The sequence below is a fragment of the Schistocerca gregaria genome, chromosome 6 (genome assembly GCF_023897955.1).
Source record: "Schistocerca gregaria isolate iqSchGreg1 chromosome 6, iqSchGreg1.2, whole genome shotgun sequence".
In the NCBI taxonomy this organism is placed as follows: domain Eukaryota; kingdom Metazoa; phylum Arthropoda; class Insecta; order Orthoptera; family Acrididae; genus Schistocerca; species Schistocerca gregaria.
This window is the reverse complement of record NC_064925.1, coordinates 267,166,355-267,179,731: the sequence shown is the minus strand read 5'-3', so window position 1 is coordinate 267,179,731 and position 13,377 is coordinate 267,166,355. Positions and strand designations below refer to the sequence as shown.

General features: G+C 43.9%; 1 protein-coding gene across 1 annotated transcript in view; it reads right to left on the bottom strand.

Annotated features, from left to right (window-relative positions):
- Positions 1-13,377, bottom strand: part of LOC126278042 (NACHT domain- and WD repeat-containing protein 1) — a 561,974-nt gene that overhangs the window by 146,551 nt on the left and 402,046 nt on the right. The window contains exon 7 of the mRNA XM_049977797.1: positions 7,609-7,826. Within this exon, the coding sequence (XP_049833754.1) occupies positions 7,609-7,826 (218 nt within the window). The remainder of the gene's footprint in view (positions 1-7,608; positions 7,827-13,377) is intronic.

The window sequence follows — 13,377 nt, the reverse complement described above, 5'->3', positions numbered from 1 at the left end:
GCCAGTTTCAAATGTGGCGCATATTTCTAGCAAAGAAACATGGACGATAAATAGTTTAGACAAGAAGAGAATAGAAGCTTTCGAAATGTGGTGCTACGGAAGAATGCTGAAGGTTAGATGGGTAGATCACGTGACTAATGAGGAGGTATTGAATAGGATTGGGGAGAAGAGAAGTTTGTGGCACAATTTGACTGGAAGAAGGCATCGGCCGGTAGGACACGTTCGGAGGTATCAAGGGATCACCAGTTTAATACTGGAAAGAGAAAACTACACTAAGAAGACTCAGAAGGTTTTAGGTTACAGTTACTCGAAGATGAAGCTTGCACTGGATAGAGTAGCATGGATAGCTGCATTCTACCAGTCTCTGGACTGAAGACCACAACAACAACATTGTGAAAATAAGTCTGTTGGAGTACATCGAAATGAACAGAAGAAAAATGGCGACTACTGACAGATTGGTACGGCTGCATCACTGTGAAACAGAAGATGGCTGACACAAATTGCTTCGAATTGGGGGATACTGGTCGACCGAACTAGCCTGTCGCAACTGTTCGTGTGGCTACGGGTTATAAGGGCAAAAAAAAGTTCATCAACGTTTATTATATAAATATTTTATTGTAGACATACACGACCTGTACACACATTTGGCAGTAAAAAAACAGCTGAGCTTGCATATTTTTGCAAAGTTTGCTTCTGCATTTAGTTTTGACTGCTACAACTGCTGAAAACGCCCTCTCGCACAAAGTGCTTGAAAGTGGTAAGTGCTTGCTCTGCTGTCTGGAGATAAAATTTCAGATATTTTAACAAAATTTATGACTTATCCATCTTCTCAAAGTCATATTGGGCTGGGCCGCGAGTATTGGCTCCGTGGTTTGAGGCGCCATGTCACGGATTGCGCGGTCTCTCCCACCGGAGGTTCGAGTCCTCCCACAGGCATGGGTGTGCTTGTGTGTGTGTTCTTAACATAAGTTTGTTTAAGTAGTGTGTAAGTCTACGGACCGCTGATCTCAGCAGTTTGGTCGCTTAGCAATTCACACACGTTTGGACATTCACATTTGGCTGCAGAGTCCTGTATAATTTCCAAAGCTTGCTTTTGAAGTGTTTCCGGCAGCATATGTATGTCAACGTAAAAGGATTTGTTGCCAATATGTGAATGTTATTATCATACGAGCAAGGGGAGTGTTTGATTTCGCTAGATGCAGCAAATGATTTGAAATTTTATTCAAAGTATCAGTTTGCTTAAAGACCTCCATGAAGAGTGCTTCTTCCAGAATTCCAAATAATCTGGTAAAACAGAAATAATTGCTGATTACAGTTTTACGTTTCCAAAGTAGCAACTTATCAGTATACGCTGTGATGTCATCGCGAATAATTTGTTCGAATCTACACCTTACAATGTCAGATTCAGTGAGTTAAATTAATCGAAAATGAATCTGACAAATGAGCCAACATAATTGACCACTTAACTTTCGGAGTTACACACACAATTCAGTTTGGTTTTGAATTTCCGAAAACTGAATCACTTCACCTCTAAGTTTAAATAATCTAGCTAACATCTTTCCTTTTGAGAGCCAACTTACTTCCATGCGAAATAGCAATTTCTTTAGATTGTGTTCCAAAATGTTAACAAAGTGACGTAAAAATACGCAATATGATTCAAAATATTGATGCACAATTTTAAGTTCATTTCGTAGTGTCTTAGCTGCCATGGCTTGACAGTGCATAACAGAGTGAACTGAAATTTTCTCTGGTCATCTGCACGAATCCTGAGCGAGAGCCAAGCATTGACGTGGGTGCATCTTTGCATCCGCCGATCAGCTTTTGTTACGGCAGTTCATATTTGCAAGAAAGTTCAGACATCGCTGTCATTATATGAATTGCTTTTGAAGTAGGCGTTAGCTCTGTAGAAAATAGCATCTCGTTTTTAAGTGTTTCGTTTTGTATATATCTAACGAAAACTAACAGTTAACAGCAATCTCATCTAACTGTATTGTGAAAAATTCTGATCCTAACTATGTCTTCGGCCATATCATCAATCCGAAGTTTCACAGTGTTATCAGAAACCGATATTTGTGAAAATTTTGTTTACTTTCTGGTCCAGAAACAATATCAGTTGCTGTAATAAGCAGCGTTTGGTAAGTGTTTCTTCGACAATATGACTTTTCTCAACCTTTGCGATGAGTAGCGATAAATCATAGGAAGCTAGAATCGCTTTCTCAGAAAACCGAGCAAAGGACAGTACTATCTAACTTCATACGTTTCAAACTCGCACATTTTGCAGTAAAAAACTGCATCGGTTTACTTTTTAAAGCGCTATGTTTAGTGCGCAAAGACGACAAGGTCTCATGGCATCATTGCCCAATACTTTGTAACAAATAACGCGTTGCAGCTAACCGACACCACTGTTTTGTACAGCCACAATACCGTATTTAATGTAATCGTCACTGTTTTTGTGTTTATCCGACAAACTCATGACGAAGTAAAGAAAGCAGTAGATTTACAAGTCGACAGTTCACTTTCACATCACATGTATGCCCGACTAAGTTGCTTGTTTGATCGATACTGATTGAACAACTCAGTCCAAGACTCCAGCGCCAACAATGCTTAGAGCAAAGTCACTACTGGCAACAATTACCATTTCTTTGAAGATGAGAAATCCTATGCGGCGGACAGTTTGCACGAAGTTTCGGAATCGGGCCGACGCGTAACAGTCAGCCAAGTTGTCGCATGTCTGCTGTACTTGTGCGCTGCGAATTTTAGTGGCCAGATTGGCTACGGTCAGATACTGCGGTTATATTCAGGCTGATGACCTAAGACGAAAATGAATCTCAGAGTACACGGGAAGTGCTGGGTACCCAATAGACAGTTCTTCCTAAGAACTAACATTTGTTTTGATTAAAAAGCTGCCTTCGGGTCGCGCCCCACTGTTTAAAAACCAATGTTCTGAAGTGTCTCCGTTACCATTAGGGAACACCAAGTTGTAGTACTGAAGCACTATCATTTTACACGTAAAATTAGGCCTGAGGCGTAAATAAAATTTGTTTTGCATTATTTGAATTTTACATAAGTAAACTATCAAAATTTTATTGATCCATGAAGTTCTTTTCGTATGAGTGACGTGCCCTGCTGTAGCAGGGAAAGGAAGGGAACCAGCGGAAAAGTGCTCGTATCGGAAAGCAAAAAAGTGCTCCTGTTTATTTAAGGGTCTGGCTGAAAAGTGAGATACCAGCTGCCTCATCCTACGTTCCTCATCACCCATCACCTTAAAAATTTTTTTTCTTAAATATGACACGGCAACATATTAGCGCTCTTTTTAACATTCAACGCCCCTCTCGTTCCAACATGTACCCCTCACTGTAACTCGCTCGCACCCTGTAGTCCATCGCTGTAAGTCGCTTATACGCATCCACTGTCACTTGCCTATTCTCTCTCTCAGCCCAGCTCGTTGTCATTATCTCTTTGTGTCTCTCTAACTGTGTCTGTCTCCTGGCTCATAGCTAGCGTCCTTCGTTGTGTCCTACTACTACTACTACTACTACTACTACTGAATCTTCTCACTATCTTCTCACTATCACTCATGCTCTCTCTTACTGCAACTATCTCAGTCATTCCTTCCTACTGCTGCAACCTCTCGTTGTCATTGTCATAGACTCTCTCTCTCATTACCACTGGCTCTCACACACTTGCATTTTGTCCTTCTCTTTTTTATTCCTCTTCCACAGGCACAGTGTCCTTCACTGTTTTCCTAGCATGTTCTGCCCCTGTCAAGTATGTCCCACTGACATTGTGTCTCTCTCTTTCTCTCAAACTGCCATTTTGCTATCTACTACTATTTATTACTTCTCCATCTCTTTCCCATCGCTAATGTCTCCTCGTATCTTAGCAAAGAAAAGCGCTAGTATGTTCACATCCCAAAATGTTGGGGAAAAATTTTCAATGTGCTGTGGGAGGTAGAATTTGGCAGCTGCTACCGCACTTTCCAGTCAGAATTTTTTATTAAGCAGAAGCACATTAGTTAGCCTTTTATGTCCTCCCATAGGATCATTTTTCTGGTGGTTCTTTTTCTTCTTTATACGCAGTGCTAAAGTCAACGCTAGAAACGCTTGGTCTGTATTGGTTCCACCAGTGTCAAAATACTTCATGACACTATCGCATAGCATGACACTACTTAAAATGTGAGATTGAATTTTACACAGTTTGTTGGTAGGTCTGCACGCTTGTTTGAAAAACCAGTGAATAGGAATCAACGAATATGAAAAACGAATTTGACCGTTACCAGGAGTCTATACACTGAAGTGACGCAAGTCATGGGACACCGATTTGCGCACACACAGATGGCGGTAGAATCGCGTACATAAGGCATGGAAATGCTGTGTAATTAGGGCCTCCCGTCGGGTAGACCGCCCGCCTGGTGCAAGTCTTTCGAGTTGACGTCAGCTCGGCTACTTGCGTGTCGATGGCGATGAAATGATGATAATAAGGACAACACAACACCGAGTTCCTGAGCGGAGAAAATATCCGACCCACCCAGGAATCGCATCCGGACCGTTCGGTATGACATTCCGACGCGCTGACCATTCAGCTATCAAGGGCGGACATGAAAGGACTGTGAATTGTCGTAACTGTTTTTGGTAAGCAGTTGACTCATGTGAAAAGGTTTCCAAAGTGACTATGGCTGTACGACGGGGATTGAAAGACGTTGAACGCGAAATGGTAGTTGTAGTCAGACACCATAGTACATTCCATTTCGGAAATCGTTAGGGAACTCAGTATTCCGAGATTCACAACGTCAAGAGTGGGCCCAGAATACCAAATTTCAGGCATTACCTCTCACCACGGACAACGCAGCAGTCAACGGTCTTCACTTAACGACCGAGAGCAGTGGCGTTTGCATAAAGCTGTGAGTGCTAACAGACAAGCAACACAGCCTGAAATAACCAGCAGAAGTCAACGTGGGGCGTAGGACGAACGTATCGGTTAGGCCAGTGCCTCAAATACTGGGGTTGACGGGCTTTGGCAGCAGACGACCAATGCGAGTGCCTTTAGCCGGCAGCACGTCATCGCCTGAAGCGCCTGTCGTGGGCTCGTGACCATATCTGTTGGACCCTAGACGGCTGGAAAACCGTGGCCTGCTCAAATGATGATATTGGTTTGTGGTGCGCTCACATCGCGGTCATCAGCGCCTGTACAAGTTACAAATCTTTCCATTTCCAGTCTCGGCACTTCCCGAAAGATGATGATGAGATGATGAGGACAACACAAACCACAGACACTCAGTCCCCGGGCGGAGAAAATCCCCGACCCTGTTGGGAATCGAACCCGGGACTCCTTGATCCAGAGGCAGCAACGCTAGACACTAAAGACGACTTGCATACGGTCTGGTGAGATGAGTTCCTATTTCCGTTAGTAAGAGCTAATGATAGGGTTTGAATGTGACGCAGACCCAACGAAACCATGGGCCCAAGTTGTTAACATGGCACTGTGTAAACTCTTGGTGGTTCCACAATGGTATGGGCTCTTTTTACATGGAATGGACTGGTCCCTCTGGTCCAACTGAACCGATAATTGACTGGAAATAGTTATTTTCGGCTAGTTGAAAATCATTTGCAGCCATTCATGACCGCCCCGATTGCTGAGTGGTCAGGATGACGGATTGCCGTCCTACGTGTCCGGGTTCGATTCAAGGCTGGGTCGGAGGTTTTCTTCGCTCATAGACTGGGTGTTGTGTTGTCTTCATCATAATTTCATCGCCATCCGGCGCGCAGGTCACCCAATGTGGCGTCGTATGTAATAAGACCTGCACCAAGGCGGCCGGACCTGGCAGATGACGCCAAACGCTCATTTCCATTTTTCCATGGACTTCATGTTCCCAAAAAACGATGGATTTTTATGGATGACTGTGCACCATGTCAGAACATTCTAAAAAGTTCTAAACAATGTCTTAGTGAACAAGATGGTCCGGCATAAATCCCATCGAACATTTACGGGTCACAATCTAGAGGTCACTCCACGCACAAAGTCCTACAACGACAACACTTTCGCAATTATGAATGGCGGTAGAGGCAGTATGCCTCAGTATTTCTACAGGGGACTGCCAACGACTTGCTAAGTGCGTGCCACGCCGAGTTGCTGCACTACACCAGGCGAAAAGAGGTCCGAGACTACAATGCGAGATATTCCATCACTTTTGTCCCTCAGTGAACACTTGGGATGTAGACTACTGGCCATTAAAATTGCTACACCATGAAGATGACGTGCTAGAAGTGCGAAATTTAACCGACAGGAAGAAGATGCTGTGATATGCAAAGGATTAGCTTTTCAGAGCATTCACACAAGGTTGTCGCCGGGGACGACACCAACAACGTGCTGACATGAGAAAGATTCCAACCGATTTCTCATACACAAACAGCGGTTGACCAGCGTTGCCTGGTGAAACGTTGTTGTGATGCCTCGTGTAAGGAGGAGAAATACGTACCATCACGTTTCCGACTTTGATAAAGGTCGGATTGTATCCTATCGCGATTGCGGTTTATGGTATCGCGACATTGCTGCTCGCATTGGTCGAGATCCAATGACTGTTAGCAGAATATGGAATCTATGGGTTGAGGAGGGTAATACGGAACACCGTGCTGGATTAAAACAGCCTCGTATCACTAGCAGTCGAGATGACAGGCATCTTATCCGCATGGTTGTAAGGGATCGTGCAGCCACGTCTCGATCCCTGAATCAACAGATGGGGACGTTTACTAGACAACAACCATCTGCACGAGCATGGACTATCAGCTCGGAGACCATGGCTACGGTTATCCTTGACGCTGCATCACAGACAGAAGCGCCTGCGATGGTGTACTCAACGACGAACCTGGGTGCACGAATGGCACAACGTCATTTTTTCGGATGAATCCAGGTTCAGTCTACAGCATCATGATGGTCGCATCCGTGTTTGGCGACATCGCGGTAGACGCACATTGGAAGCGTGTATTCGTCATCGTCATACATGCGTATCACCCGGTGTGATGGTATGGTGTGCCATTTGTTACAGTCTCGGTGACCTCTTGTTCGCCATGACGCCACTTTGAACAGTGGACGTTACGATTCAGATGTGTTACGACCCTTGGCTCTACCCTTCATTCGATCTCTGCGATACGCTACATTTCAGCAGGATAATGCACGACCGCATGTTGCAGGTCCTGTACTGGCCTTTCTGGATACAGAATATGTTCGACTCCTGCCCTGGCCATCACATTCTCCAGATCTCTCACCAACTGAAAACGTCTGGTCAATGGTGGCCGAGCAACTGGCTCCTCACAAAACGCCAGTCACTACTCTTGATGAACTGTGGTATCGGGTTGAAGCTGCATAGGCAACTGTACCTGTACACGCCATCCAAGCTCTGTTAATGCCCAGGCGTATCAAGGCCGTTATTACGGCCAGAGGTGGTTGTTCTGGCTACTGATTTCTCAGGGTCTATGCACCGAAATTGCACGAAAATGTAATCACATGTCAGTTCTAGTATAATATATTGGTCCATTGAATACCCGTTTATGGTCTGCGTTTCTTCTTGGTGTAGCAATTTTAATGGCCAGCAGTGTAGTTCTGGGGTCGTACCTTGAAGCCGGGTATGTGCAGCGCGGTGGGCTGCAGGCGGTAGCAGGGCGGCTGCGCGGCGCTGTCGAGGCGGTACCACTTGCGCAGCAGCTCCTTGTTGTCGGCGCGCTCCAGCGCCATCTCGAAGTCCTGCGTCTCCACCGTGTTGGGCAGCAGCGGTGTGCCCAGCGAGTTGCTGAGGAACAGCACCGGCACCACGTACGCCGTCTGCATCTCGCCTGCGCCACAAACACCTTTTCTGTATCACACCCTTTGTTAGTCTGCTACCTCACTAGGGATTTCACTGTGTGAATCATACTATCCTGCCAGATAAACTGAAGATCTATGAAATTTATGGTATAACCAATCAATAGACAGCGTCGTATAAAAAAATACAGAAGGTTGTACTTAATAATTCAACCAATGTTGAGAGTTGAGAGTCTTCAGACTGGGGGAAAATGACTTATGGGATTTATAATGAATCTAGTCATAGTTCTGCTCAGTTAGCAAACTTTGCGATACCAGCTTAATTCTGTCCAGATGTGAACTGGTTGTCATATGGACCGGGTGATCAAAGTGTCAGTATAAATTTGAAAACTTATTAAACCACGGAATAATATAGATAGAGAGGTAAAAATTGTCACAAATCCTTGGAATAACAAGGGGGTTTATTAAAACAAAAAAAAAACTCCCCATATTGCGTGTGAAAGATCTCTTACGCGAGTCGTTTGGTGATGATCGTGTGCTCCGCCGCCACTTTCGTCACTGGTCCCCAGACCTCAGTCCGTGCGATTATTGGCTTTGGGGTTACCTGAAGTCGCAAGTGTATCGTGGTCGACCGGCATCTCTAGGGATGCCGAAAGACAACATCCGACACCAATGCCTCACCATAACTCCGGACATGCTCTACAGTGCTGTTCACAACATTATTCCTCGACTACAGCTATTGTTGAGGAATGATGGTGGACATATTGAGCATTTACTGTAAAGAACATCATCTTTGCTTTGTCTTACTTTGTTATGCTAATTATTGCCATTCTGATCAGATGAAGCGCTATCTGTCGGACATTTTTTGAACGTCTGTAATTTTTTGGTTCTAATAAAACCCCATGTCATTCCAAGCATGTTTGTCAATTTGTACCTCTCTATCTACATTATTCCGTGATTTATTCTGTTTTCAAATTTATACTGATTTTTTGATCACGCGGTACATTATGTAATCCATGTTTGTGAATGTTTGCTAAGTTTTCTTGTTGTTTGAGGAGACGATCACAGTTGTCCTTGGAAATCTGCCTGTGACTCTCCTGCAGAAATCAAGTGATGACATTCCTAAGCGTTTAAGACGCAAGAGTATATGTGGAATTGTAGAGTAGTGCACATATTATCATGGTCCTGAGAACCGACTATAACTTAATCAGTACGCAAGTATTCATTAGTAAAATTATTGACATTTAAAACTAGGAGCGACTTCTCACTCATCTTGTATTTCCTCAAACGCACTCTCTCTTATGACTGACTTAAGTCATATTCAACAGCGACGACAGTGTACACTAATTACACTCGTGTTAGTAGGGATACATCGCCGTATACATCATTATTGCAACGTCTTCCGCTGCAGTTAATGGTGCATTTTCCCTGAAATTTTCATGCTGACTAAACGAAACAGTGGGGAATTGTGAATCTTTTCTGTTTCTTCCGTTAACCAAGATAGTAAGAGTTCCAAACTCATTACTCGCTCGCCACGAATAGCGAGCAGATTTGTAAGTCACCTGAGCTGTTTAGTAGTTGTGTAGCAAAAAATGTATCTTTACGATACGGTGACGATTTCACTACAGTAATAAATATGTTCGAAGGTAACTGGTATTTTAAAGATTTTATAACTGCCACAATCATCACGCTGTTCAGAAATTTGCGTTTATAGGCAATAAATTACAAGCACGGCAAGGCAGGTTACATCGAGTAGCGGAATGTATCGGACAAGAGCGTTTCTGATTGTGCTTGGTTTGTGGCCACAACTGCGCGGTCATCTGCGTCCGGAGAGCATTTCTAAACTCTGGTGCTGTTGACGCGCTCTAGTGTGGACGCGCTCTAGTGTGAACTATGGAGGAACTAGGCCACTCACAAGATATTAAGTCAAGACGGCAATGCGTTTCGGAGTAGCAACAAGTTATCCTTTCCTAGTGAGTTTTCTGCGTGCGAACTTTGGAGGGCTATATTTTGTTTGCAAGTACTTAGTACTACAGACTGAGTCAAAAAGGATTTTACAACTTTGGAATAGTATAAAAATTTACTGAGGTAATTTACAGAATCAGTAGATGTACCATTTTGCAGCAAACAACTTCAAGTTTCACAAAGAACAATCAAGTGTCAGTTTGGTTCCATGTGACTATCATTTGTGATGTGGCAAACATTCCACTGGTAATTAATTTCTTCCCACACTCGTTGCAGCAAAACGGGCAAACTTGTGCAGCGGCAGCGTAGAGTCGATTTTCCAAGTCGGCTACAGTTGTTTGTTAGGGGAGAAACATACACAACGTCTTTAATGAATGCCCAGAGAAACCAATCCAATGGTGTAAAGTTCGGAGAGCGAGATGGTTTGACATGAAGACCAACACGGAGACGACCTGTCGCAGTGAACAACACGTCTCAACAAAGTTCTTGTGCCAAGAGTAAAATGTAGGCCTGCTTGGATGTTACTTAGCGTATTCGGTGCGAAATTTACACGGAACAGTTGCGGCAGAGTTCATTTCACGAAACCAAAACAAACAGCGAGCACGCTCCGCGCAAGTGAAATTAGCCATTTTAACTGTGCGCTACAATCGCGCTCCTGGTGGTGGAATAGGGTACTGATGCACTACGTGAATCAAATTTCTGATTGTTTGCTACAAAATGATACATCTGTAAGTTATCTCAATAAATTTATACATCATTCCAAAGTTGTAAAGTCATTTTTGACTCACCCTGTACATTTTTATTGTACATTTAGGTGCAACTGATATGAATTCTATTGCAGGTTGTGACAACGTTGAGCCCCAATACTAACAATGGGAACATTAATATGGCCAAAAGTGGGTAAGCAAGATATGCATTACAAAGAACCTAAACGGTTGCTGAAGGACTTGCCTTTGCAATTCGCTTCTGTGTAACCGGAATTCATGTACAAGTTTTCAATACTTGTCCAGAATTTCCTTGCAGTGAAATGGGTCCACGGTGAAAGAAGTACGGTAAGCAAATGTTGGTGCACTAAAGCAATATATTAATGTCAGAGGAAAAACCATCAAACTGATTAAGTTTTATTTTTAATTAAGAGTATATCAACAGTGATAACACAATGAGTTGTACAGCGTTATTTTCAATGTAGTTAATTAAGTCACCAAATTCTGAAGTGAATCCCTTACGCTGGTGACCGTATTGTCAGATACATGTACTGAGGCGGTTCGTAGACACGAACTGTTGCCTTTGAAGTCGATGGCACAAGGGAAATATTTTGTTGATGATTGATTGATTGGTTAGTTTGTGCAGAAGTATACCAAAGAGAAGAATTGTATCAAGAGTTGAAGGAAGCATATCCATACTTCCCCCTGTCAGCTCTACACAAAATATTCGCCATGTTGTGTTGCACATTTATTCTAGTCGTGTTAATATATGTTCTTAATTTATTTGCAATACTGAACCTTTCAAAAAAGTGCATTCGTATGTGTTGAGTACTAACCTCTTCTTGTGCTCATAGACATTTTTATTTTCCGTTTCCCACTTCTCAAAGAGGCCACTACGCAAGTTATCACGTTATTTTCTTTCTTTTTCTTTTTTTTTCTCCAGTTAATATGACTTAGGCGTCTTCTTTGCTCACTTTACGGCAATATTCCGAATGGGAGGAATCATAAAAAATAGACCATTCTCTATATTTCTCTATAAGGAAAGGAGTTTTTACCTGGTTCCACTCCATAATATTTATGTAGACTCACAGAATCTCGTCTTCTTCGTCTTCTTCTTCTTGTGTTATAGCCTCTGTAGGTAGGACTGTCTTCCTGACCTACTGGTGACACTATCCTTGCCCTGTATCCCACTCTGCTGACGACCTCTGACATATTGGTAGATATGTACTTGCTGCTCCAGTATTCCTTTCCTTCCATCTTCATCCCGAATTCCGACCAATCATAGAACTCAACAACTCACATAGTTCCTGGCTTTCCTCCAATGCTCCCCGTTATTTCTCATACTCTTCTCGTCGTTCTATTCAAATTCATCCTGAATGTGTGTCCGGTAAACCTAGCCCTTTTGAGTCTGATTTTTCCCGATTTTGTTCTCATGTTCCAGTACATTTCTTCCCTAGGTCTTCGCACCCGTCTCTCACTATCTTCTTTAGGACTCAGTATTTTACTCACTAATTTATCTCTTCTTACTCTAGTTATTGTACTCTTTTTTCCCTAGTGTGATCGTCTCAGCCACGTATAGTACCACTTCGTCGCCGGTGTCTTGTAGTGTCTGATCTTTACAGATATTTTCTTTCTATTGTATATACACATATCAACAAAAGTTTTGCATCACCTCGGTTCCGAGTGTTTCGAAACCAGTACAGAAAATTGAAATGGAGGTCAACGTAAACATCATTTCCGCCCCTTTTATTGCTCATGAAAACCACACATTGTATGCTGTACCACCATACAGTGAGACCTTCAGAGATGGTGGTCCAGACTGCTGCACACACCGGTACCTCTAATACCCAATAACACGTCCTCTAGCACTGATGCATGCCTGTATTCGTCGTGGCATACTATCCAAAAGTTCATCAAGGCACTGTTGGTCCAGATTGTCCCACTCCTCAACGGTGGTACGGCGTAGATCACTCAGAGTGGTAGATGGGTCAAGGCGTCCATAAACAGCCCTTTTCAATCGATTCCAGGCATGTTCAATAGGGTTCATGTCTGGAGAACATACTGACCACTCCAATCGAGCGATGTCGTTACCCTGAAGGAAGTCATTCACAAGATGCGCACGATGGGGGAGCGTATTGTCACCCATGAAGACGAATGCCTCGACAATACGCTGCCGATACGGTTGCACTATCAGTCAGATGACGGCATTCAAGTATCGTACAGCCGTTACGGCGCCATCCATGACCAGCAGCGGCGTACGTCGGCTCCACATAATGCCACCCCAAACCAGCAGTGAACCTCCATCTTACTGCACTCCCTGGACAGTGCGCCTAAGGCGCTCAGCCTGACAGGGTTGCCTCCAAAAACGTCTCCGACAATTGTCTGGTTGAAGGCATATGCGACACTCATCGGTGAAGAGAACGTGACGCCAATCGTGAGGGGTCCATTCAGCATGTTGTTGGGTCCATCTGTACCGAGCTGCATAGTGTCGTGGTTGCAAAGATGGATCTCGCCATGGACGTCGGGAGTGAAGAATGTTGTGCATCATGCAGCCTGTTGCGTGCAGTTAGAGTCGTATCACCACGTACTGTGGCTGCACGAAAAGCATTATTCAACATGGTGGCGTTGCTGTCAGGGTTCCTCCGAGCCATAATCCGTGGGTAGCGGACATCCACTGCAGTAGTAGCCCTTGAGTGGCCTGAGCGAGGCATGGCATGGACAGTTCCTGTCTCACTGTATCTCCTCCATGTCCGAAAGCATCGCTTTGGTTCAATCCGAGTCGCCTGGACACTACCCTTGTTGAGAGCCCTTCCTGGCAAAAAGTAACAATGCGGACGCGATCGAACCTCGGTATTGACCGTCTAGGCATTGTTGAACTACAGACAACACGAGCCGTGTACCTCCTTCCTGGTGG